This window comes from Gymnogyps californianus, chromosome 1 (assembly GCF_018139145.2).
Source record: "Gymnogyps californianus isolate 813 chromosome 1, ASM1813914v2, whole genome shotgun sequence".
NCBI classification, from domain to species: Eukaryota; Metazoa; Chordata; class Aves; order Accipitriformes; family Cathartidae; genus Gymnogyps; species Gymnogyps californianus.
The window spans coordinates 216,170,389-216,196,341 of record NC_059471.1 but is presented as its reverse complement, the minus strand read 5'-3'; the positions used below and the strand labels follow the sequence as shown (position 1 = coordinate 216,196,341).

Below are 25,953 nucleotides of genomic sequence, written 5' to 3'. Positions count from 1 at the left end.
TCTCACCCTTTGTATTCTCCCCTTCGTGGTGTCCTCCTGGCTGTATGGGGGGGTTGTCCCCTGCCACAGTCTCCTTTCCTTCCAGCCACCCTGGAGCCCCAGGACTCTTTTAGAGGGTCGCAATGACCTCGATGCCTGGTGCTTTTGAGGCTGCGTACCCCCATCACCCCTCGGACCCCAGGCTCCACCTCTCCAGAGCATCCAGCCCCCATCCCAGACAGCTACCCTGGGGAGGGCAGTGCTCAGGGGCAACCCTGAGGGTGACTTGTTGGTTTAAGTCCCAGCTCTGCCACCACCGAAGCCACCTCCAGGAGGGCAATTGCCTCCTCACCCTGAAGACGGCAGGATGAGCTCTGAGTTTTCCTCCTGTGCTTAGCTGCTATGGTGATGAGTTGCTATAGAAACACATAGTTAGCATTATTATTTATTATTGAAAGGTGCTTCTTTTCATCTCTTAAACGCAGGGTTGTGCCAAGAAGAGCCCGATGCTGGGTGTGGGATACTGCCCACCCTGTCCACACAGGCTGGTGGGTTACGCTTCCCGGCAATCCAGGCTTTAGCCACGCTGGAGGCAAGCAACCGTGCTGTGCTGGCCCAGCGGGCTGATCTGGTTAAACAAATCCCCCCAGTATGTTCCTGTCACAGGTTTCTTCCTTCGTCAGATCCATCCTTTGGAGGGGGATTTGAGTGAAGCGTTTCATTATAATGAGCTTAGTTATTTCCAAACTAGTAATCGCATGTCACCATTTGGTGCAAAGGGTTTGCATTAAGTTCTGTAATAATATGTCTATTCATCCATCACAAATACTATATTCATAGGACCTTGTAGTGATTGCCTGGTAAATACCTTCTCTTATCTCTTTGCATGCGCTGCTCCTTGTTGTTTGCTGAAGTGCCCCCCCCCTCTCTGCAAACCCATCTCTCCGCGCTGGGAGGCAGGGAAGCTCCTCCGGTGCTCCTGTCCCGGGCTCCTGCTCTGCCTGAGCCCCCCTGGAGCTGGGCACCCAGCCAGGCTGTGCCGGGGAGACCTCTCCAGGGCTGGCTGCAGCCTGCAAGATGCCAAGCAGAGCAAGCGGTGCTAAGGGTATCTCTCTGCCTGCCCTAACTATCGCTTTCCAGTTGCCGTGGAGTGGGACAAAGCCTGCTTTGGGGGCTCTTGCTCCCCAGGAATGGGTGCAGGGGGTAGGAGCAGGTATCTTCTGTAGGCTGGGTGCTGAGCAATGCTCTGGCTGAGAGTTGCAGGAGGGGGTCCTGCAAGGAGCCCGTTTATACAGCTCTCCGGACACATCCATTGGTTTTGGGAATGCTGGGCAGTGCAGTAGGGATGCAAAGCCAGATGCCTGGGTCCCCCTGCCTGCAACCACTGGGTTCCTGGCTTCCCCTCGAAGCTGGCAGCGCTGCAGAGGTGGGTCTGCAAAGAAACCTCCCTCCATCCTGCTGTCCTTCACACTCTGGCAGCCCTGAGGATGCTGCAGCCGCTGCAGAGGTGTGGCTCGGTGGGGCCAGGAGGTGAACGGCTGGGAGGATGGAGGGATGTCCGGAGGCACTGGGAGGAGCGGGGCTGCTTTCCCTCTCTGGCTGGGGCAGGGGAGGGCTTGCCTTTGCTTGCAGCAGGGATTAGCTGTGCAGTTCTTCCTTCTTCCCCTCCTAGCTCTAAAGGACTCCCTGGAAAATGCCTGGTGGCGAAAAAAAAAAAGAAAGAAAGAAAGAAGGAAAGAAAGAAAGAAAAAAGGAAGAAAAAAAGAAAACAACACAGCTTTTCTTGATGCAGAATTAACAACTCGGAGGTGAAGTTTCAGGGCTGGTCCGTGTAGCTGCAGGGGGGATGGCTCGGCCCCTCCTCGCATGCTCTGCACAGTTGCTGCAGATGCAGGGCAGGGCTCTCCGTGCAGTCGCTGCAGATGCTCCCCTGGGGGGGATGAGCCCCTGCGGGGTGTAGAGGGATGCAGGAATGGCTGGACCAGTGCAGGATGCTGGATGTGGAGGGATTTGGGAGTGGGGAAATCTCTGCTGTTGCTTGCAGAGTGTGGCCCTTGAAGTTCCCTGAATTCCTCCTGGTCTCCACCTTCCCCAGCCTGCCAGGCTGGGACTGGGAAACATCCTTCCCAGCCTTTGAGGAAACAAAAAGAGGCTCTTTAAAGCACCCCCTCGAGCAGGAATAAAACACCTTGCTTTGCAGAGCCTGTTTCATTGCTTGAAGTCAATCCCTTTGGGCTTTGTATTTTCCTTCCTGGAAGCTGTGCTCCCTGTGGAGAAGAGAAAAAAACACCTGGGGTGCAAGAGCAGGGCTGAGGGGGGGCCTTCCTGGGAAGTGTCGGTTGGAGGTGGAGGGGAGGATGGGGGGGGTCCGCTGTGGGGGTCTAGAGGGCTGAATGCTCACCCCTCACTGTGTCAGAAGCTCCTGCAACCCATCCCACAAGTGCAGTGTTCAGTCATCAGCGTAGGGTCGCATCCAGCCTGTCTCTGTTGTATCGATGGTTGGGAGCACCCTGCTGGGGTGGGAGATGGTCCTGCGTGTCCTGCGTGTGCCAACCCCTCCCCTACTCCTGGGGCAATGAAGCATAGCACTAAATGGGACCTCCCCTAAAGGAGGGAAGCTGGCTGTGGCAAATGAAAGCTCGCTATGTTTTGGTCGGGTCACCCGTGTTGATGTGGACCTGGAGGGGTCGTGTTTTGCTTCTACCACCCCTTTTTCTTCACCCTGAGCTGCAGCCAGCTGCTTGGATACGGGGTTGTGACACTGATGCCCTTGGAGAGAAGTCATCCAAGCGGTGGCATGGACTTGGGACTGGTGTGGGGTGCCCCCTTGGATCCCACCAGCCGTGAGACCATCAAGTCTCAGGTTTCTCTCCAAATGCCTGCTGAAGGCAGAGTCATTTTGGCTGCTGGACTCAGAGAGTCTTTGCAGCCTCTGGCTTTCCCTGCCTGGTCTCCATGGTGGCTCCGAGAGACCAGGAGCTGCTCACCTTGGCCAAGCAAGGGCAGGAGGCATGAGGCATCCTTGGAGCTGCACCCCTCTGCCCGGGTGAGGGGTGGAGAAGGGAGGTGAGAGGTGAGCCATAGGCAGCAGGAGCTGGATGCGAAAACCAGCGCCTGTCAGAGCCATTCAGGAGGGTTTTTTTTCCTCCCTTATAATGGAGTTGCTGCCCTTGCCTGTCTTAGCAAGGCAAACAGCTCAAAGGGATGCCTCTGAATGAAAGTAACAACTTTTAGGACAAATTTCTCTCTGCATACTATGTCAAAGAAAGCAGGGAAAGGAAATGGCAAGCGGGCATAATTAGGTAAGTATTACCCATTAGGAAGGGGAAGGAGCTATCAAGTCGATTTCCATTTCCTTCTTATTTTACGTGCCTGATTTTTCCGCCTCTCCAGGAGGCAGTGTGTGAAGTAGGTCTCTCCTTAGCTTGGAGAAGTAAATAATCAGAACATGATGCGCTCCGAAGCTCTTCCCAAAGCTTTCCAAATCTGGACTAAGCTGAGGATTTTTAGCATCTTCACAAGTCTGAATTTTCCAGCATCCGTGAGACCTGGCGGGGACTTATTTCGCACCTCCGCACTGGGGAACCAAGGCGCAGGCGGGCAGCAGGGCTTGCGTATTCTCGGTGTGACCTGCTTGTCTGTACATATTTCTCTGTTTTACCTATTCTGCATGGAAGTAGAGATAACTTCTTGTCTCCTGGTTGCTTCCCAGTGTAAACGTGGGTGTTTGCAGTGTGAACCCACGGAGTTGCCTTGTGCTGGACTGGGAAAAGCGGTAGGGATGAGTCCCCCCAAGCCATCACCTGATCCACCCCTACCTGACCCCAGCATGTCCCCATGTCCTCCTGGCCATGGGACCCACCGCTTTGCTCCCGTGTACACAACGTTGCTCTCCCGGCTGTGCCTTCTGTTGCCTCTTAGAATAACGCCTCGGAGCGTGGGCTGCAATTGCGGACCGATCAGTGGGTGCCTATAACACATTTTGGCAAGGATGCGGGATGGCTTGTGCACCAGAGAAAAGGCGGTTTCTCACGTGCATCACCCTTTTTCCAGCTGTTTGGGCCCTTTTTTGCATTCATTTCAGAGAAGGAGTCTTGATTGTCCTACAGTGTAAGAAAGAGATTTGGGTTGTGTGATACTACCAGCACGTGCCCAGCTCTCTCATTCATTTGTAGTTGAAGTTGGGGTCCCTTTTTCCTTAAATAAAACTACATGCATGTATCCTTATATATATATATATGTATTTGTATGTTTTATACATATACATAAAATTACATGTTTATATGCACATTTCTACACACAAATGCAAAATACACATAGTTAGAAAATGCTAGTCTGTTCATCCTGCACTTTTCACAGATCATTGCCAATTTTGCCCACAGTTCAGGTGTATTGGGTTTGTGTGGCAAGGTTTTGGTAGCGGGGGGCTACAGGGGTGGCTGCTGTGAGAAGCTGCCAGAAGCTTCCCCTGTGTCCGACAGAGCCAATGCCAGCCGGCTCCAAGACGGACCCGCCGCTGGCCAAGGCCGAGCCCATCAGCGACGGTGGTAGCACCTCTGGGATAACAGATCTAAGAAAGGGAAAGGAAGTTACAGGGGAGTAGCAGTTGCAGTGAGAGAGAGGAGTGAGAAGATGTGAGAGGAACAGCTCTGCAGACACCAAGGTCAGTGGAGAAGGAGGGGGAGGAGGTGCTCCAGGCGCCGGAGCAGAGATTCCCCTGCAGCCCGTGGGGAAGACCATGGTGAGGCAGGCTGTCCCCCTGCAGCCCATGGAGGTCCACGGTGGAGCAGATCTCCACCTGCAGCCCGTGGAGGACCCCACGCCGGAGCAGGGGGATGCCCGAAGGAGGCTGTGACCCCGTGGGAAGCCCGCGCTGGAGCAGGCTCCTGGCAGGACCTGTGGCCCCGTGGAGAGAGGAGCCCAGGCTGGAGCAGGTTTGCTGGCAGGGCTTGTGACCCTGTGGAAGGGACCCACGCTGGAGCAGTCTGTTCCTGAAGGACTGCACCCCGGGGAAGGGACCCACGCTGGAGCAGTCTGTTCCTGAAGGACTGCACCCCGGGGAAGGGACCCACGCTGGAGCAGTTCGTGAAGAACTGCAGCCCGTGGGAAGGACTCACGTTGGAGAAGTTTGTGGAGGACTGTCTCCCGTGGGAGGGACCCCACGTTGGAGCAGGGGCAGAGTGTGAGGAGTCCTCCCCCTGAGGAGGAAGGAGCAGCAGAGACAACGTGTGATGAACTGACCCAAACCCCCATTCCCCGTCCCCCTGCACTGCTGGTAGGGAGGAGGTAGAGAATTTGGGAGTAGAGTTATGCCTGGGAAGAAGAGAGGGGTGGGGGGAAGGTGTTTTTAAGATTTGGTTTTATTTCTCATTATCCTACTCTGATTTGATTGGTAATAAATGAAACTAATTTCCCCAAGTCGAGTCTGTTTTGCCCGTGATGGTAATTGGTGAGTGATCTCCCTGTCCTTATCTCGACCCATGAGCCTTTCATTTTATTTTCTCTCCGCTGTCCAGCTGAGGAGGGGAGTGATAGAGTGGCTTTGGTGGGCACCTGGTCAACCCACCACATCAGAAAGGTCTTGCAGGTCCAAGATGAGATTTCTGGAGGAGGAAGAGCAGCCTTGCTGCACAGCCAGAGTTAGAAGGGATTTAGGACAAGCCCAGTTCTCCTTTTTCCTCGAACATCCCTTGATCAGGCACTGGTGGGAGAGGGTTTTTTCTAGCTTGTAGGGAGGAGAGGGAAGGGAGGAAAAAGTTTGAGGTTTTGCTTCACCGCAGGACTGGGAATAAATGGTGCAATCTTGGAAAAACCTTTGTGTCTGGGAATGCGGCTTCCTGTGAGCTCGGTTGCTTTAATGCGTTTCAGGAGGTGCTAGTCCAGGCTCTGCTGATTGCAAAGGGGTCACTGAGGGACTGTCAGGGGTAGAGGATGAAGGTTGTGCACCACTACTCGTCCCTCCAAGTGGCTGGAGCTTGGCCATGAGCACTCAAGTGGGGCAGCACAAGGTGCCCCGAGCCTGGAGGAGATCTCAAGCAGATTGCGACTCGGTGACAATCTGCTTTCTCAATCCTTGGTTGTGCATGCACTCATGCTCATGGAGACGTGTCTGCGGCTCCTGCTGGTCGATGCATGGGGTGCGTCAAGCCACATTTCCCCCCAGCAGTAGCCTATATGTCCATTCAGGCTGCTTTCCTGCTCTGCCTCCCCTCCTTCTGGGTATGTGTGTGTGCATAGGATAATTTTGAGGCTTCTCCATACCTGCACAAGGCTATGCAAAAGTTACAGTGTGATGCTTGAAGACTGTATTCCTTAGATTTGCAATAGTGAGTTGGCAGAGAAAAACAGGGCCCCTTCCACGCAGCAGTTTCACTTGGTGGTTGTCCTCTCTTCTGTCTTGCTTCTCCTTCCCCGGTAACGCAGGCGGCAGAAACAGCTTTATTTTATAATAAGCAAAAAGGTCTCCAGGTGCAGGTTTGTGCTCGCCTGTCTCTTCTCCACTACTCTCTGCCAGTGGTGACTTACTTCACCACCCATAATTAGCCTCTTCCAAGGTCTTGCTGTTGCTGGGCTGAGGCAGAAGGTTTTACAGCAACTGCCTATTCTCAAACACAGAAAAAAATAATCCCTTCCTCAGCTCAGCGTTAAGAGGGAGCGGATTTTAAACTGGTTTATGTTGTTGCTGAAGCAGGGTGGTCGGCAGAAGGGACCTAAACTGGCCCGCGGCGATGCCATTACGTGGTGGGGAAGGTGGATGAAGGGGTGGAGGATGTGTGTGTCAGCCTTCCCACGCAGAGGAAGGAATCAAATATCTGCTCTGTATCAAATACCATGCTCGAGTCCAGTGGGATTGAGATATTGGTGAGGAGGAAGCTGACCTTCTCCTGTATTTATGAACTGAATCTCTAGTTTGCTTTGGTTTTGACTTTTTTCCCCCTCCTGTTACAGAGCGCAATACTTCATTTCACAGGAAATAACATTTTCTTCATTTTCTCCTTTGGGGTGATTTTTTAAAAATGCTGCTCAAGATGAGCAGGCTTTCTTCCCTTTAGCTTTTCTTGCTTTATAGTTGGCTTGGCACGCTGGAAGTGGATGCTGCTGCCCATGTCTGTGTGGGACCGTTAGCTGTTCTGGAGCCCGGGGATATTCCCCTGTTACGGCTCCTGAGGGTGAACAAATTCTCCTGGAGCTGGACAAACGCATTATTATTTTAGCAGTCACACCCCAGCAAGTTTGAGAATTAAAAGTAGTCAGCGTTCCCCTTACTGCCACACAGATCTATGCTTCTTCCTTCTTCTGTCTTATCTTAGCCTTCCCCGACACAGCTTTTTCTGCAAATCCTTTCCTGCAAGAGCTGGCCTTGAGCATCTTCAGAGCAGCAAGTCCTTCGGAGCACCCCATTTCCTTTTCTTTCCTCTTCTGCCCGCAGAGAGCAGATTTTTGGAAGCTCAAGAGCTCTGTGCTTCCTGCACATAGGTCCCTTGGAGATATCTGAAGCTACTTTGCTGAAGTTCACAGGCAACTTTTGAAAATCTTGGCCATTGCATTCGTGTGTGTGTATATATATATATATAAAATCTGTTCTCTCTTCCCTCCTGTTTTCTTTCTCTGTCAGGAATCCAGCTGTGCAACATGTGGCACTTGTAGGACTTGGAAGGCAGGAAGATCAAGCAAACACAGGGCTTTCAGCAAGAAGAGATAAATTTTCAGAATAAATTCAAGCCACATAGGCCCAGTCTGTTTTAGTTTTAAAGCCTTGCTGGTAGTGATGTGTGGGAGCTGTAGATATAAAGCCAGGGAGAGAAGAAGAGTTTATTTGTATTATTTCTGGCACCTTGGTAGAAAAACCTCTGTGCTGAGTTCATGGTGCTTGGCACAATGTTAGTCTGCATGGACCGTACCAGGGAAACCGCCTGTTGAGCGCTACCTTCATGCATGATTTGAAGGCAAAGAAAAAAAGGGAATAATCTGCCCTGAGAGAGAGGGAAAGTGTTGTAGCTGGAAGAGGAAAGGGCTGGATTTGTGGGGGTGTATGGGATGCAGATGGCCGCAGAGGAGAAATATCTTGTTATTAATAACCCATTGAATTGCGATAGCATTTTTACACCTGCGTACGCCACCACAATTTTTATCTCGGCACTCCGGTGTCTGGCAGGACCACAGCTGTGGGCTGTGGGTTCCCTACTGCAGGCAGCTGATGGGAATTTCCTATTTACTGCAGAAAGAGAGGACAGGTCGGTGTTTGATGTACCCACGGTATTGAGCCACGACCATGGACTTGCTGGAGCGTGGTTTGGTCCACACGGCAAGTCCTATGTTTCCTGAGTGTGTTTGCTGACACTGACCCAGCGAGCATCAGTCTGGCAAAGGGAGTTGCTAGATGGGCTTGCTGCTTTTTGGAGAAGTCCATGTTTCTACTTATCACTATACTTTTGTTTTACTAAGTAAAACAAATCAATAAGCCCAGAAGTGGCACCTGGATGCGCTCCCCACGTCTGCCCCATTAAGCTCACCAGCGCCCAGTACAAACCAATGCTGCATTCAGCCGAATGCCACCACCACCAACCCAAACTTCGTTTCCCTTCCTCTCCGCCCCTGCCTTTTTCCTCTAGTCAAAGCAAAAGATTTACAGCCTCTAACTTTTGAAGCGAGGGCAAATTTCACCCCAGCCTCCTGTCTGAGTGCGTGCCTCATGTCATTAAAATCCATCTGCAGCCACCCAAGCCTCGCCAGCCGGCCCCAAGCTGCGTGTCCCAGCCACGCAGGAGCCAGGACAAGGCACTGCGTGCTCCAGCCCCTTACCCGAGGCCCCCGGGGGCTGGAGCACAGATGATGCTCTCCACGAGCAGAGGGGATGCTCTTACCTCGTGTCGAAACAGTTGTGACTGCATCCCCAAAGGGCAGGGGGGGCATGGGCACAGGCTTAGATGCTTTTTGCCGTATTTGAGACTTGTGCAGCACTCAAAGGGCAGCTGTGGGATCCTGCGAGGTGAGGGAAGAGAGCAACAAGTCCTGTTTTTGGAGAGAGGGATGAGTGGAGAGATGTAAGTAGTGGGAAAATGAGGGCAGGCTTGTCCTCTGCAATGCAGCTTGGGGAGTGCAGCGCACGTGGAAAACAGTCCTCTGTGGGTCTTACTCTTTCGGCACCTGTGCATCTGTTTTGCAGTGCTTCAGGTCTTACAACCTGTGTGATCAAGGCCTCCATTTCTAACGAAGAGGATTTTATGAACAGAGATGACCTTCCCACGCCCCCACATTAAAAATGCCCCTCGTCTCAGACACAGGTGCCTTTGGACTGTGTGAGCAGAGATGAACAAAGCAGATGGTGTTTGGATCTGGATTAAATTAGAGTTTGGGGTGACATTTTGCTTGCAGCTGATGCTAAGCAAACAAGTAACTTTCTTCTGGGTAGTACGACCCAGATCTGAAACCACTGGTTATTGCAAACCCATAAACTATCTTTTGCGGACTGAATGGGCTCATATGCCTGTTTCTGGTGCTGGGTTTTCTCTGTAACACCTATCCTAACACAGCTAATGCTATGTGATGATGGATCTGCAATTATGAGGCTGTGCAAATAGCTAAAACAATTGCATCACCCTCCTTGTGGCTGCTCTAGGGTGATTTGTGGATAGCACTAGGCGTGTGTTCGTGCAAATGAAGGGTCAGATCCTGCAAAGTGCAGAGCACCTGCAGCTTCCATCCATGTCTGAGTGTCTGGCCCAGGGAAGATATTTCTGGAAGGAGAAAGAGGGATTTTGCCTTTTGCAGGTGCGCTTTGCAGCAGCAGCAAGCTGTCTACAAGGTGCCATTGCTGATGGCAGCCTGACAGTGTCTCCTCTCGAGGTTTGTCAGTATGGGGAAGCGCACGTATAAATTGCAGAAACCTTTAGCAGCCGAGTAGCCGGAGCAGACGCCTCCTCCCTTCCTCCCCTCGGCTCCGCAGGCTGGGTGCCAGCAGCAGGACTCCACGCTGTATCATTTCAGGACGCCCTGGACGCATCCATGCAGACTCACAGCTGAACACGGTGACCACTGAACTATTTAAAGTAGCTTCAACAAAGACACTCGAGTGTATAATGCACCTATTCTGCTGATGCTGGCAAAGTGCTGGTGGAGTGGATGGGTTTAAGATTGATGGGAATTTACCGCTCCAGAGCCATTAGGGTGTGCGTGTGTTCCTAAAACGTGCACCAAAGGAGGTGATAATAGAGAAAATCAGCTATAAAGGAGGTTCCCCTGGTGCTGCACGCGTTGCTCTGCAGAATAGTTGTCTTGTCGCTGTGGCACTGAGCTCGGGATTAAACCCATGGGCTGTATCTCTGTCTCAGTCACGCTGACACTGTGTGACCTTGGCCAAGTCTTCACCTCCCTGGACCTCTGTCTCCCTGGGGTGTTTCTAGACTGAAACTTCTGGAGGCGGGGACCCGCTCTTAGTAGGAACGTCTTGATTAGAGCTGCTGGTTGCCCTCGCAAGCAGCAATGTGTTATTGTACTGGGGGGAGCTGGAAGGGCCCTTCAGGACAAGGTGTGATGTGCTGGTGTGAGCTACGGCAGGACGGCAAAGCAACAGCAGCATCATGTCATCAGGCGCTGTGCCACCCCACCCTCCCACATAATTCGTGTGGTTTTAACTTACATAGGAATAGTCAGTAAATAAAGGCTGCTGCTCCTGGTTCTGTTAAGTCTCATAATTTGGTAACTCACTCCAGGCTTGACATTAAATATTGGTGTTGAGAAGGAATTGGAAGGGGGTGGTGTTGTCCTTTGCTCAGGAAGACCTCTTGCAACCTCTTCTCACATAGAAGGGCTAGGGAAGATGCTGGATAAGTCTGCAATAGTTCAGCAACTACCTGCTCTTTTTTTCCTCTTTTCCATTCTGCAGTTGCATTTTTTTGTTTTGGTATGCATTTTCTAAGCTCTTGAGCAAGACAAAAATGGAAATTTCTCCCTAGAACTTTAATCCTGTGTAACTGATTTGACCTCCAGATTTGTCAGCAGCTGGAGGAAACCCATCTTAGGGGAACTGGGAGGCTCAGAAGCTGGGGGATCAATGCCCCATTCATAAGGAGGGGATGTTTCAATGATTACAGAACTTGCAAATCTGCAATCTGCCCACATTTCCCAGTCTCTGCTCATATCCCTTTTCCTAAATTATCTCTGCCCCATTTTCTCCCCCTCCTCCACTTTCCAGTTTTCCCTTCCTTATGTCACAGCATTCTCCTCTTTTGCTTTCCAAATGGGTTAATTAAGCTGAGCTGCAGCGTGAGTCCATCAGGGAGCACAGAAGAGTTTTCCTGAGCAGCAGTGCTTGGTACCACAACAGCCTCCAGCTGACACAGCGAATAAGTGTGGGGAAAACCTGCTCAGTCCCTTCATCCCTGATGTTGAGCATGTTTTACTCCTCCTGTGGTGATAGCCCAAGTGCTGTCTTGATCCATCCTGGGAGCACTGGAAAAGGCAAAATCTTTACTTGCAATGTATATGTTATTAGATGCTGTAACTTGGTCAAATTTCGCCAGACTTTCAGGCACGGCCAGAAGATCCCCATGACAGCATGACCCTCCCAATTTTTACTACCTGCTCCGAAGCATGGAAGCTTTTCAGTTAGACAGTGGCAAGAATATAACCAAGGTCAAACACCGAAAAAAAATTAAAATCAATAACTTGCAAAAACTTTTCTCCTAATTTAGTTCTCAGAATTGCCCAAGCTATTCTGAATGCAACTTTCTTCGGCGATGTTAGCCTGAGGCAGACATCGAGCTGAGGAAATTGTCCCCTGAGCGGTTCAGGTCTGTCAAAGTAATGAGGACCTTAAAACCGAGTCTTAGTACAGAACATGTCAGACAACCTGAGCTATAGGTGTTGCTGCTAATGCTCGGTGTAATTATGCATGCACACACTGCCCTGCACCGGGAGTACAGGAATTGCATAATTTTGTGCAAAAATAAATGCGTCTGTATGCTGTACAGGATAGATTTGTGTATCTCCTTGCAAATGCAGCCTCTGTGTGTGTATACAACATCGGCTCTCTTCTAATCTTCTTGTTAACAAACATAGCGTGTGATTATCTTTTTACCCACATTAGCACAATTCTGTCTCTTGTCTGTATCTGATCCTGGCCACGGATGTCCTGTCTAGCTCAGCAGTATCTTGAGACCGTCAAGCATGATTTGGAGCTAGTTATCCTGCAGCAACAGCCGGGCAGGGCTCTAAGAATAACTTCCCATTGGCCTTTGTATGTGTTGGCAGCAGCTAGGCTTGTCCTCTGCCTTGCGGTGACGAAGTTACTGGAAGAGAAAGTTAATAGCAAATTAGTAATAGTTTTATCCAGGTATTTTTTTGGAAGGGGGGCTGGAGTTTTGCTGCTGATTCTCTGCTGAAAGTACCTGCTGTGGTCTTCCTGCGTTGCCTGTAAAATGGGGCATCATGGGACTGTGGTGGGATAAATGTCAGACTGCTTTTTTTTTTTTTCCCTCCCTGAAATGCTCGCAAAGCTGCTGTTTATCAGGGCTGTGTCCACACTGCCTCATTACAGCTATCGGCACAAAGAGTAGAGCCAATCCCCCTTGCTGCTGCTGGGCTTGAAATTGTGTCTCAGCTGGATGTCTCTGCTAGTGCAAGCATGGGGCTCTCCATCAGAGTCCGGCTCCTTCGTTTGCCTTTTGGATCGGGTGGCATCTCAACTGCCCTTCAACCTGTTAAAAAAATCCAAGTCAAGTGGGGACAGAAGGTTTTTGCCAAAGCGCTCGGAGGCGAAGTTGTCTGAAGAGGACATCTCTTGTTTGGTCTGATCTTGGGTATTTTTTCTCGGAGGGAATGTCACTCTGAATACAGCAGCTGCGCTGAGCCCTGCTTTGTTTTGAACTTGACAAAAAATACTTTTATGCCAGAACGGTTAAAGGTTATAAACAATTTTAATGCAGTTTGTATTATATTTGTAAGGGAAAGCCAAGTAAAGCATGCAGTAGATTAGTATTGTTCAAAAAATGTCTGTTTGGTGCTGTATTGTTTCATTTGTAGAGAAGAAATCGTGCTCTGTAGCAATCTCATATCTGCAGAAGATGCCTGGAATTTAGGGCTGGTGAACTTTGGGGCAGCAGTATGGACTTGTCAGCCTTCTGACATCTCTTAAAGATCTCTTTTCAAGCCCATGGAGTCAGCAGATATAGATTATCTCAGCTAACACATGCAAGTTATGAACTAACCAGATTGGGACCTAATTGCCCTAGGTGCTACAGAAACATGGAAGAAGACTGTCCCTCATCTGACCTGCTTAAGGGCTGAAAGACAGAGACCAGTTGCTGGAAAAGCTGTCATGTAAAAGGCAGAGTGCTAAAATAAATGGCACGTGTCTGCCCAGGAGCTTCATGGCTGCATAAAAACCCACCCAGAAGCATTTAGGAATTTGGTCAGAGTTAGTAAGTGCAGAGAAAATGAAACAAGGAGATGGCTAATATTGTTTTTTCCATAATCTTCAGTACCGATGTCACTATAAAAATACTGCTAATGGTTGCAGTAAACTGAAGCTTTCCTTTAGGTTTGGGAGAGCAAATGCCAGTCAGCACTACTCCTTCCCGCTAGTGATAATGTGTGTGTTGGACTCGAGATCTGGCTAAGATTTGAGATGGTCCAGCCACCCCTGTTTTATGGGACTGTACTCGCTCATCTGCTCTCTTTAGCCACTCACGTGGGAAGCTGAAGATGAAGGATTTGCTGTGTCAGATCTTTTCACTGGCCCCATCCATAGCTAGTGGTTGCTGCTCCAAAATGGGCTGGATACCTGCCATAAATGAAAGGAGGAAATTTTATGCTGAATAAAGCATAAAGGGAAACTCTGTTCTAGCCTCTGCTGCAAACCCTGCATCACTGAAGAGAAATCATCACACCTCTATCTGACTCCTTCCTCCCAGTAATATAGTATCGTTAACAGCATTTTCTTTATGTTCCTACTCCTGCTGTGTGTTCAGCCTATTTCCGACTGTAAGGTTGGGTATAGTTGCAGGACTGATGGTCCTTACTCCAGAGGATCCTGGATCTCTGTGAGTACACAGCCGTGCTCTGCATTAATCACATTGGGCTGGCCAGTTGTACACTCTTCATTTGAGAGAACTTCCCATACTCTCTGAACCATCAAATACTGGTCACTGGTAACTGAAGCTCATCTGGTTTGCAGATAGCCTGATCCTATGCAGCAAATCCGCCAGCTCTACGTCCCTCTGAAGCTTTATTTCCGAACCTTATTCCCCATCCCGGTATCATCTCTGATTTTCCCAGTCCTGTTGCTTTTACCCTGTGTCTCTCAGGCTGCTCTGCTCCAGCTGCCTTTTGAATATGTAGCGAAATCTCAGACTTTGAAGACTGGGGATTCTCTCCTGGCTTCTTTGCAAGTGGTTTCCCCACCTCCAAATATAGATCTCCGTGCTCCAACAACTGGTAGATGAAAGTCTAAAGGTTTTGTTTTTTCCTTTAAGTCCCACGTTTTGTCCTTGCTGGCATCTCACGTAGATCTTGGGAGTGAAATAGCCAGTGATCGCAAAGTCACTGTGAATACGGAGGTACTCTCTCTGCCAGGCTTTCGGGAGACAGCTGAAGTATGGTCTCTGTCTTACGAGATTTGGCTCTTCATGGATTTATACAGTGCTAATTACAAGACTTCAGCCCGAGAGAGAGGACTTGTGTCTCACAGATCTTCCCAAGATTGCAAAGCAAGGGGAAACATCCACCCACTGGCATTCACTGCAACATAAACTGTGCTATACAGCCTCAGCCAACAAGAAAATAGCTGCCTGCTGACTCACGGAGAAAGCTGGGGTCAGAGGCCCTTCCTTGCTGTTTGAGGATCAAAGTGGTGTTCTAGGGCTCCCACCTGAACCAGGTCCAGAAAATTTAAAGACTTTGTTTGGGTACTCTTCAGAGCCCCCGAAGCCTTGAAGGGAATTTGCGAGCATAAGCTTGACTTCTGAGGAAGGAAACGCCGTTTTCCTCAAGGCTGTCCTAAAATGCTGTAATTGATATACAAGCTGGGGAGACCTGCTGGGATGAAACCCAGTTCATTTTCTTTTCAGTATTCATCATTCCTTTAGGGGCAGAGGCTGTGTTTATTCCTCTTCGTGTCTATAGCTGATCATGGTCTCCTTACCTGTGATGTGCCTTTTAATTTCTTGGCCAACTTGGCACTGCCAACCCCATGAGAGCTGCACTTCAGTGAAATACAGTAGAGAAACACTTTGTAGTGGGGAGAACAGAGTCCCAGGAGCGTACGATGGCTTTGTTAGGGACAAGAACGAGACTTTGAAACAGAAGTCAACCTGACACTCCAGCTTTTGGCAATTTTTCACTTTTCTCAGTGTTTTGGACCTATATGGTCTCATACACACGTTCCTCAAGGTAGGATCAACAAAGTTAGGCACTGTTGTGACGTGGTTTGCTTAAAATCAATGACCTTGTATGTTCTTGCTACAATAGTTTGTTTGTCTGGCGGTTTACATTTCGCCAGTTACTGTGATAAGGAATAATTTTAGCAGATTTATCCTCACAATACTTTCAGGACACTGGAAAATACTGTTACGTGTGTCGTGGAGAGCGGCACTCAACCATGGAGACTCACGGCCGAGTTTGCTCCAGAAAAGAGAGTTTAACCCCGGTCTCTAGATTTGTAGGTTATTTCCCTGACCTCAAAACCCCATTCTTGTTTCTGTGACACTGAATATTTGTATTCTTTTATTCAAGTCTCTGCGTAGCAAATTCCTGGAGGAACTGAGAAACCATTACAAACCTCTCTGCTCTCCCTTCCAAGCACAAAGGAGCACAGCTCTGACCTGCTTTTGCTGATAGGAAACCAAGTCTGAAACGCAGGCAGAGATACCATCCACATGCAGTTTTATCACATGGGGGAATCAGGAAAAAAGGAAGAAAGTCCTACTCATGGCAAGTGTTAATCCCGTCACTGAATATGCTTCTGGCAGATGCACAGGTAACAAGGTAATGGGCACCATCTGAGTGCCTGAATAGAATAATCTGTGTGACGAGGGAAGGCCATGTTGTCCCACCTTAGCTTAAGTGCCTTGCCAACCAACCACTCCTGAAATTAATCTCTTTATTTGGGACAAGCTGCAGCTTGCGCTGGGATCCGTTCATTGCAGCGAGCTCCAAAGAAAAGATGGTCTGGCATGGGATACCCTCCAAGAGAGACTTGCCTTCAGTTTCCGTCAGGCGTTGGACAGGTTGTAAATTCGGGGAGAAAGGATTTAGCGGAAGTTAGAAGCCGGTCTTTGTTGGGGGAGCTGCCGACAATGTCTCTGTATGAGTTTTCTCACCATGTCAGCTCCCGAAGAAAAGCTTCTATCCATGGTAATCAGGGTTTATTAAAGGAAGCCAGGAAAAAAAATCTTTAGCGGAGATTAAAGGGATTGTGTAGCTGCACTTGGTGCTGAATCGCTGTGTGCTGGCTCCGTCGCCGGGTGTCTGCCTTGTCAGCATCTCTGCACGGCCTCCTGCATCCCGGGAAATGAATAGCCATGCCTGAGTGGAGCAAAAGTAAACAGAGGAGCGTGCCACCCTGATTAACGCTGGGCTTTGTTAACCACCCAGCCCGTGCCATTGGCATTGCCCAGGAGCCCTGGGCGCTGTTGGCTTCCTCCTGGCCAGGGGCTGCCTGGTGGAGAACTCACTGAGCCTGTCCCACCAGCCACCGGCACTCCGGGATGGTGTCAGACCCACTGTGCAGGAGGAGGTGGTGGGTTTTTTCCCCCTCCCAGTGCTGTTTTTCAGCACGTTTTGGTCGTGTTCTAGATTTTAATATGTATTTTTGCTCTGAGCCCCTGGCTGGAGCTGGACCCAGGGTGGGTTTGCTTCCATGGCTTTTTGCAGCCAGGCTCTCACGCATGACTCCTCTTGCCGCTGACCTTGCAGAGTCCCTGCTGCCAACATGTGGCTGTGGCAGGGGACCTGGTGATGTGAATCTGTCTACCACCTTTGATGGCAGGAGGGTTGTGTGTGTGTGAGGCAAATGGGGAGATGCTGTCGTCTTCCATGTTCACCCAGTGACGTGTTTCTTTCAGGAGCTGTCATTGCAGTGGGGTGGATTTGTGCCAGTCTCTAGTACAGGGACGTGACCATGGCTTTTGTGAGATTGTCAATCAAAACCGAATGCCCCAGCTCTCTCTTTCCCCTCTCCCTGTACACTTCCTCCCAAGTCCTTCCCTCCCTCTGAACTGACAGACCAGCCCTTTGTGTCCTCTTTATTCCTGATTTATTCCTACTTCCTCAGCCATAGTGCATCCTTCTTGATTTTGTCCCGTTGAAACCTGCTGCATTTTGAGGATGTATTCAGCATTCCCTAGCTTTCCCATCTAATAACAGCCACCAGCTGAGTTAAAAGAAGTTAGGAAAGTTTCCTCCTCTTAGGCTTTTTTGCATCCAAACTTTTCTTGTCCAAGGCCCCATCTATTTACCATAGGGTTGCATGTTGTAGAGTCTTGGGATCGTGTCCCGGAGAGCCCTTAGCAGAACGAAGCTGCATCCTCTGACTCAGTGGTCTCTAACCTTTGCTGGAAATGGTCAATAACAGTAAAAAAGTAACCTCACTGTAGGGTAGCATCATAACTTGCTGTCCTTCAAGAGGAAACCAGTCCTTAAACCAAACTGTGTGAATTCAAGGGGTGTTATGGGGAATGTGTTATTTGCAAGACATAGAGTTGAGATGCTAGTTCCACAGGCAAGAGAGTGGTGTGAGACCTTATGTGGGAGCTGACTCTGAGACCTTCCTCTGACCATGGATGGAACCCTGTCTGAAACAGCTGGATTTGCGAGAAGGCTTCCTCTGCTTCGATTTCATGTCCAGACTAGGTTCAAATCTGGTGTAGCTCCAGTTCTGAAAAAAAGAATGATATCTTGCTTTGAGTTTGCTGCGTGTCATGAAGGTTGTGTAACACCACAGCCTAATCATGGTCAGAGAAGGAGGTAGGCAGTGTCTTGGCTTTTTTATGCTGTAGGGCGATGAAGAGACTCACCCAGGACATCCAGTCTTGAGGAGAACCTTTGTATTGTTATGACCTGTGGCACCCCCTCCGTACCACCACTGCATGTGAAGGGTGCAGCAGAGCCAGGGGGCAGCTGTTCCGGACAGAGGGAGAAAAGGCAGGGCTGCTTTTTACCAAAAGGTTTTTCCCTGTAGAGCCCTGGGGCTGTAGAGGCTGTGTGACCTTCCCAGGGACCTTGAAGGTGCTGGTGAAGAGGTTGTTATGGCAGGAGCCACGTAGAGGGACAGTCTGGTCTCACACAGGAGCCCTACATGGTGGGTCATGGCATCGCTGCTGGCCACGTCTCTGGGGGAAAAGGCAAGTGAGCCTGGTCATTGTGGGAAGGTGGTTTGGGTTTATTTTGGAAATACGCAGCTCAGAGCCTAAGCCCAGACCTCACTGCCTGCTCACTGTGGCCTTTTGTTTATTTGCTTTTTTCTTACAATATAATTACTCTCTTGTAGACCGAGCAGCCTAAGAGACTGGGTATGTCTATGGCACTGTATTATTTGTCTTCTCAGCTGCTATGATTTCTGCTATCCAGACATGGGTAATAAAAAGACATGCATAACCCCCTTCTCATTGGTGCATCCTCTAAGGGGTAATATAAACCCTGCTCTATTCTGCAAGCTAAACAACTAGTCCTCCTTGCCTCTGCCCTCTGCTGTTATTTATTAATTAAGCCCAATTATAAATTATAGCCCTTAGAGGCTCAAGTACTGATTGGGACTCCAGAACAGAGGGTGCAGGGCAAACAACATGAGCAGATGGGAGAGAAGGAGTGAGTGCCAGCAGAAGAGAAAATCCTGCTCCTAGGGTCACTCAGATGGCTGATGGAAGATGGCAAGATAGCCCCAGGCTCCTGCTCTCCCTGCTTTGTCCCAAAAGGCTGCTCCTGTGCTTGCTCGGTGGCTATCGGTGCTGGCAGACTGTTGATGCTCTTTCCTCTGCAGGTGAGCATCTTCCTCCACGAAGTTCACTATTTTTGAAGCGCCCTTGTCTGCTGCAAAAGGGACTCCTCATCCAGCCTTCCTGGAGTTTCTTACTGTGGTCTCTCTTGTTTCCAGATCAGATTTGCTGTCTTTGCCCAGAGGAAGGTTCCTCTCGCCATCCCCTTCCTCTACGAGTGACAGTCTCACCTCATTCTCATCTGCTTGGGCCTCAAAGATTTCACATCTGGAGCATATCTCCTCTTATGTTGTGTTGGCCGCTTATTTTAATGGGCAGGCTTCCTCCTGTTGTTGCAGTTCTGCTCTTGGGTGTTGTGAATGACCTTTGGGCGCAGGGCTCCTGTGGCAGAAGAGGGGCTGTTCGTTACCTCTTCAGTCTCTGGGTCACGACAGTTCCCATTTCCCTGTCCTGCAGCTGTGCTGACTCTGCAGGGCTAAGAGGAGCAAAATATAGTAAAATATAGGGCTAAAATAGATATCTTTTTAGTACTTGAAAAGAATAATTTCTTCCTAGATCTGTCTAGTGCCCGATCAAACCACTGTCTGTTAGAAATATGGATCATAACTCATAAGTGACGGGAGCCAGTGTTCAGTGTCGCCACGTGATGTTTCTGAACACAGGACTCAAACAGGGACAGCTTCCCTCTTCTGCTGCTCTCTCAAGGATGGCCTCTTTTGAAAGAGGAATGGTTGTGCGGGGAGAGCTCATCCCATCGCCGCTCTATCTATCATAATAAAGGTTATTAAAAGCCTACGTGACCAGCCTGCGTATCCCTGCAGAGCGAATCCTCTCCTGCTCGCAAGACAGTCTTGCAAACTCTGCAGTATAAGCTTGATTTTATTAAATATTTGCTTGACCAGAAAGGCAAAGCAGAACAGGGTAAACACGCCTAAAGTAAATGTGAAATGACCTTTGGCCGTCATCTATCCAACGCCTGTGGCTGCTGCGGTAGGGAGGACAGTGGGAGGTGAAGGTGATCATACAACAGCTTTGAAATTCTGGCTACTGTGAGAATTTTGAAATATTTGGGGTGGCATAAAAGCGGCGGATGCTCTACAAGCCCAGACTTACCCTTTCCACTATCAGATCTAGTCAGTCTACAGGTCAAAAGAAGACAGGATTTATTCTCTTTATTATTTCTTGAAGTAAATTTTTCAGTTCCGCTGGCGTTAGCAGAGTTGCACAGATTTGAAAAAGCTGTGAATCCAGACCTGTGTCACTGCCACATCTTCCTCCCTGCTGGGATCTGCAAACAGTGATTTTTTCCTTGCCTCCTACTTGTGTGGGGCTGGCTGTCTTCACCTTTGCTCAGCTAGTTACACCCCTGATGATTTCAGCAAAGTCACTCTGTGAGAGAGGTAATAGGACACTGGCCTGCAGGAGTGGAGCTGGGGTTTGGCCTGTGTCCTTTTTAAAATCAAAAACAGTTTTGTGAAATTCTGATCTGGATGTCAAAGAGGAAAGATTTGTGTGCCTCAGCCTGGCCACCAGTAACAAGGGTTGGGCAGTCAACACTCATCAAGGAGCTTGGCTTGTGAGACCTGAGCTGGTAGGACTCCATCTCCCACATGCTCTGTGGGGCCATAAAGGGCCAAAGCTGTTCTTGGTACAGAAGCAGCCATGAAAAAGTGAAGAAACAGGGAGCAGATGGATATGTTGAGTAGGAAGATGCATTTCCATGGCACGAGGATGGGGCTTGGTGATATGCTCACCAAATTACAGAAGCTGTTTGAACCCCATACTGCTCCCACCATCCTGGTTAAAACCTGGGAGATTTTAAGAGACTGAGTGATGCAAGGAAGCCCTCTTCCCTCTCTTTGGAAAGTCACCAGGCTGGTCCCTGGGTTGTTAGTTTTCCTACTTCATGGTCCTTTAGACGTTATTACTGCTAATAGTTAGGCAACCCCTTTCTTCTCAGTCATCTGAGATGCCCAGGGGAACTGTATCTCTCTTTTATACAGTGTTTTCTTGGCTGTGCAGTGGGTGGAGAGCGGTCTTGTGGTGAGAACCCAGGGGAGGGAGGAGACAGTTTGCTCCGTGCTTGGCTGCATGCCCTTTGTAGATGTGGCTGCGAAGGCTGGCACACCACAACTCCTACGTCTGTACTCCAAGCTGGACCAGCATGAGGCAGCTTTGATCTGGAAGCCACAGAGAGCCTGTTCAAACAGGCCAGTTCTGGACCAAGGTCTCCATGAAAGGATGTTAATGTCAGAGCAGAGCTGGCATCTTCCTGGCAAACTTCAAGGGTTGCAAAAGAGCTCAGCATCCATCTGGACCTGTCCCTGTAGGCAGGTCCCTGACCTTCTCTAGGCTTCAGTCCCTCATCCAGAAGAGCAGGATAATAATCCTTCTCCAGTGCTGTCTTCTTAGATAGCAAATACACAATTGGGTCACAGTTGGCAGTGCAAACAGCTATACTGCTTGATGTTTCTACCATTAGCCTTCTGCACTGCTCTGGCTTCTGGTGAATTTTTGTGCTGCACCATGGGGCACGTGTGTGTGTAATGGAGAGTAAAAGGGTGCTGATTTATTATTCTGCTATGTGATTTCTGCTCTTTCTAGCAGCATCTTTTCTTTCAGGAGGGCTCCCTTTGTGCTGGTTTTAAGTAGAGAGCTCAGAGACGAGAAAGGGAGGATTAGCAATTAAATACGCTCTGATGATGGCATGGTTGTGAAGGAGGGAGGAGGAAGGAATACTCCATAGTAATGTACTTTTGTTTTCTTTTCTCTTTGCTTGTAGGACAAAATCTGCCAGGGAATTGGTGTTTTGAAGACTCTTACGGCTTTTAATCCTCGTTCCCTTGGGAATACAAACCTTTCTAATCATGTCACCGGCCATGTGGAAATGGACTTGCCTGGTTTCTTACCTCCTGCTATCCACCACAGTGTCGCCTCTTGGTAGGCAGCAGCCACTCCATCCAAAGAGGCCTTTCATCACTTTCACTGGAGACCAAGCAGAGGGAAACTTCAACCACTTGGTGGTTGACGAAAGAACTGGGCACATTTACTTGGGAGCTGTCAACAGGATCTACAAACTCTCCAGTGACCTGAAGGTCCTGGTGACCCACCAGACTGGCCCTGATGAAGATAATCCCAAGTGTTATCCTCCCAGGATAGTCCAAACCTGCAACGAACCCTTGACGCCCACTAACAACATAAACAAAATGCTCCTCATAGACTACAAGGAGAATCGATTGATAGCCTGTGGGAGTCTTTACCAGGGCATCTGCAAGCTTTTGAGGCTGGATGACCTCTTCAAGCTGGGAGAGCCCTTCCACAAGAAGGAGCATTATCTCTCTGGGGTGAATGAGAGTGGCTCTGTTTTTGGAGTCATTGTTTCTTACAGCAACATGGATGACAAGTTGTTCATTGCCACTGCCGTGGATGGCAAACCTGAGTACTTCCCCACTATTTCCAGCAGAAAGCTCACCAAGAACTCCGAGGCAGATGGGATGTTTGCATATGTCTTTCATGATGAGTTTGTGGCTTCTATGATCAAGATCCCCTCAGACACCTTTACCATCATCCCTGACTTTGATATTTACTACATCTATGGCTTCAGCAGTGGTAACTTTGTCTATTTCCTGACTCTGCAACCTGAGATGATCTCACCACCTGGCTCCACCACGAAGGAGCAGGTTTATACCTCCAAGCTGGTCCGGCTTTGTAAGGAGGACACAGCCTTTAACTCCTATGTTGAGGTGCCCATTGGCTGTGAGAAGAACGGGGTGGAGTACCGGTTGCTCCAGGCAGCCTACTTGTCTAAGGCTGGAGCCATCTTAGCAAGGTCTTTGGGTGTTGGCCCTGAGGATGATATCCTCTTCACAGTCTTCTCCAAGGGGCAAAAAAGGAAGATGAAGTCCTTGGATGAGTCCGCTCTTTGCATCTTTGTCCTGAAAAAGATCAACGATCGCATCAAGGACAGACTGCAGTCCTGCTACAGGGGAGAAGGGACGTTAGATCTGGCCTGGCTCAAAGTCAAGGACATTCCCTGTAGCAGTGCGGTAAGTGAAGCCTCTAAGCACCCAACCTTAACCTCCTCATGTGCTCACAGATCGTAGAGGGTGGCTCAATGATTAGAGCAGGGACCAAGGAACTGAGCCTACCTCGCCCCACTCCTGGCTCTGCCTCCAGCTCACCACACCACTTAATTTAACCAGTTCATGCCTCAGTTTGCTCATGGACGAGCTGAGGAAGGTATCAGTTTATGACCTCCCCAGGCACGCTATTTTTATTGATGAACTAAGCCAAGGGGCCCTGAAATCTTTAGGAGGAATTTGCCTGTTGTAGTTACTTCACTGTGCAATTCATGAGGGGTGAAATCACGTTTCCTTGTGCAGTCTTGGCTCAAACCTAAACCAAAACAGGACCTAGATAATGTCAATGGCTTGTGCTGGTTTCTGTGTCTGCTGGTGTAATTTTATTTCCCTGGGCTGGAGTCGGAGCAGGATTTGTTCAGGGACCTTTGTGAAGCCAGGGCTTCATTTCTTCTAGGGCTGAGAAGCACTGGTCATTAACCATCAAAGTCCCTCATCTTCCAGTTTCCAGCCAGCTCTGCGTTGCCTCTGCACTGAAAAATTAAGGCCTGGCTGCAGATCAAGGATTAAATGCTGCAAGATTTAAGGGCAGGATTGGGGAAGAGGCTGGTCTACCTGACCTACGAATGGTCTTAAGAAATGTCTTAGTTTATTCTGTCGGTTCGCTGAAGTGTCATTGCAGGAATCTGCGTCAGCCCCGCCAGCATACGACTGGCTTTGATTCCATGCACAGAAATCAGCATTACAGCCGGCACTGCACCCAGGCTGCTGTAATAGCCGCTTCTCTGGGCTTTGATTTCCTTCCTTAATTAGCTCTTTCAAGTGAGAGGCAAGTTCAAGTCTGAGCAAAAGGAATACGGAGAAACACCAGAGCGCTTTCCTGCCCCATAATCTCAAGGCAGTCAGGGCTCGGGATATGGGATTGCTCTGGCTTTCCTTTGTACTCAGGCCTCCTTTGCTGGGGGATCCCTGCTGTTGTTGCTTTGCAGGACAAGGACGGACTAAGACGAATGCAGATGGAAATTTCATTGCGGGGAGGCTGATCCTGCCTTACTCTGCCCTAATTCCCCTTTACACCAGTGCTCTCAGCGCTGTTGCTTGACCTTGCACTGCTCTCATACTCCCACACCGAACGTGCGGAGGGACAGGTCCTTCATTTTAGTTGGGATCTCTTCTGCCTAGACCTGCAAAGCTCCCTATGGAGTATTGCACAGGGAGAAAGGCTGTGCCCAAATCTGGCTTTGATTTTTTTGTTTAGCCTCAAGGCCTCTGCACATTCAAAGAGCTGCCTTTAGATTTAAGCTGGGAGCTTCCCACTGGAGTTTCTTTCCTGGGCTGTTAAGCCTCTCCATGCATTTGCAAATCTCCTCTGCTTGTGTTTCATACTAACATCTGCAATACTGGACCTCTCAAATCAGGAGGTTTGAAACCTCTTAGTCACCTGGCTTCTGTGGCTTTAGACAGCAGCAAAAAAGCCAACAGCTTTCTTGTGTCCCTTGGGGTGAGTCCCGGGCCAAGAAGACTGATATATCAGACTGAATTTGGAGGGACAGGATTGCAGAGGTTGGGGAGAGGACAACAAGCCAGAGATGGGGTGACACAGTGGGAAAAACTGTTAGAGCGTATTTGTGACTGCATTTCTTCACTGTGAATCAGAGATGCTAATGCTTCCCAGCTGGAGAAAGAGCCTGGAGATCCTTGAAGAAAAAACAAGAGTCTGAAAAGTGTAACTAAGTGTGCTGTCCTCTCCTTAAATGAGTCTACTTAGAGCTGCTGGCAAGCCCTGTCTGAGATCAGCTGTGCTGCCCGAGGGAAGAGGTATTAGTGACTTGGCTGCTGTAAGGGTTGCAGAGTCCAGCCGCTAAGCTTGGAAAATATTTGATGGTTGGTGAAGTATTTTGGAGCCTGGATATATGTCTGTGAGGGCCTCGTCTCCTTTGCTGATGTCCTGCTTGCCAGCCGTCCACCAGCACTGTTGCTCTGCCTCTTAGCACATGTATTTGAAGCAGCTCTAAAACCAATTACAGAGCCATCAGTGAGACTTTCCCTGGTTTTGTGTGGATGTCAAGTATTTCTCTGCTGGTGCAAATAGAGGCTTAACCTGCCTGCGATCAAGGCTGGACCTGAACTTCAGCTCTGCTGCCCTGCCTTCAGCAGCCGAAATCCTGCAGGTGAACAGATGCAGCTGATGTGCCTGGCATTGAGCAGATGGTTAGAGATGAGCTGTGGGAAACCCTCACTGTGCATTGCAGAGAAACACTGTTAGAAGACCTATTCCAGCCCTTCTTTGTGGTATTAACTGTAGGACCATGGACTATGGAGCTGGGCTTACAGCACTGGCCTCGCATCTTGGTGCGTGGTCAGGTCTGGCTTCTGGTAACAAATATTTTTCTAATAGGGCAATAACTGACTCAAAGGGGGTCCACATGTTAGGATGCTTCTGTTTCTGCCTTGGTGTAATGCTTGCTCAAGGCTGCTTCAGGGCAAGAGAAGTCTCTTGGGGACCATTCCTAGCACAGCTCTCCTAACCTGCAATACGCACACAAATAATTACAAGGATGTGGGGGAACGGTGCACTTGGCCAGAGTCGTACAGTGCAATCTGCAGCTCCTCTGGTCAGGCAGCTTTGTTGGTGCAGCTGGAACTGGGAAAGTTGAGGTCAGGTAGGACCTGGCAGCAAGCTGGGCTAGACGCACTGTGTCTCACGGTCAACGTGCAGCGGGAGGCGTTGGGTCTCCAGATGTCCTGCAGGGTTGGATGTCCTGGAGACTTGCCTTGGTCTGGTTTGCAAACCCAATGTGAAGGCAAAGGACGGAGACACAAGTGTGTAATGAGCCTGTGCTTCTCTCGTGCCAACCGCGTCTGCGTGTTGCAGATGTTAGCAGAGTGATAGAAGAATTTCCAGAATGGGAAATATAAAAGTCCAGAGATGAATGGAGGATCCTCAATGTTCATTCCTGCCC

The 25,953-nt window shown here is 49.5% G+C and overlaps 1 protein-coding gene across 1 annotated transcript in view; it reads left to right on the top strand.

Annotated features, from left to right (window-relative positions):
• The window catches only part of PLXNA4 (plexin A4), a 456,388-nt gene that overhangs the window by 6,818 nt on the left and 423,617 nt on the right, over window positions 1–25,953 (top strand). The window contains exon 2 of the mRNA XM_050892199.1: window positions 21,694–22,957. Coding sequence (XP_050748156.1) covers window positions 21,779–22,957 — 1,179 coding nt within the window. The 5' untranslated portion in view covers window positions 21,694–21,778. The remainder of the gene's footprint in view (window positions 1–21,693; window positions 22,958–25,953) is intronic.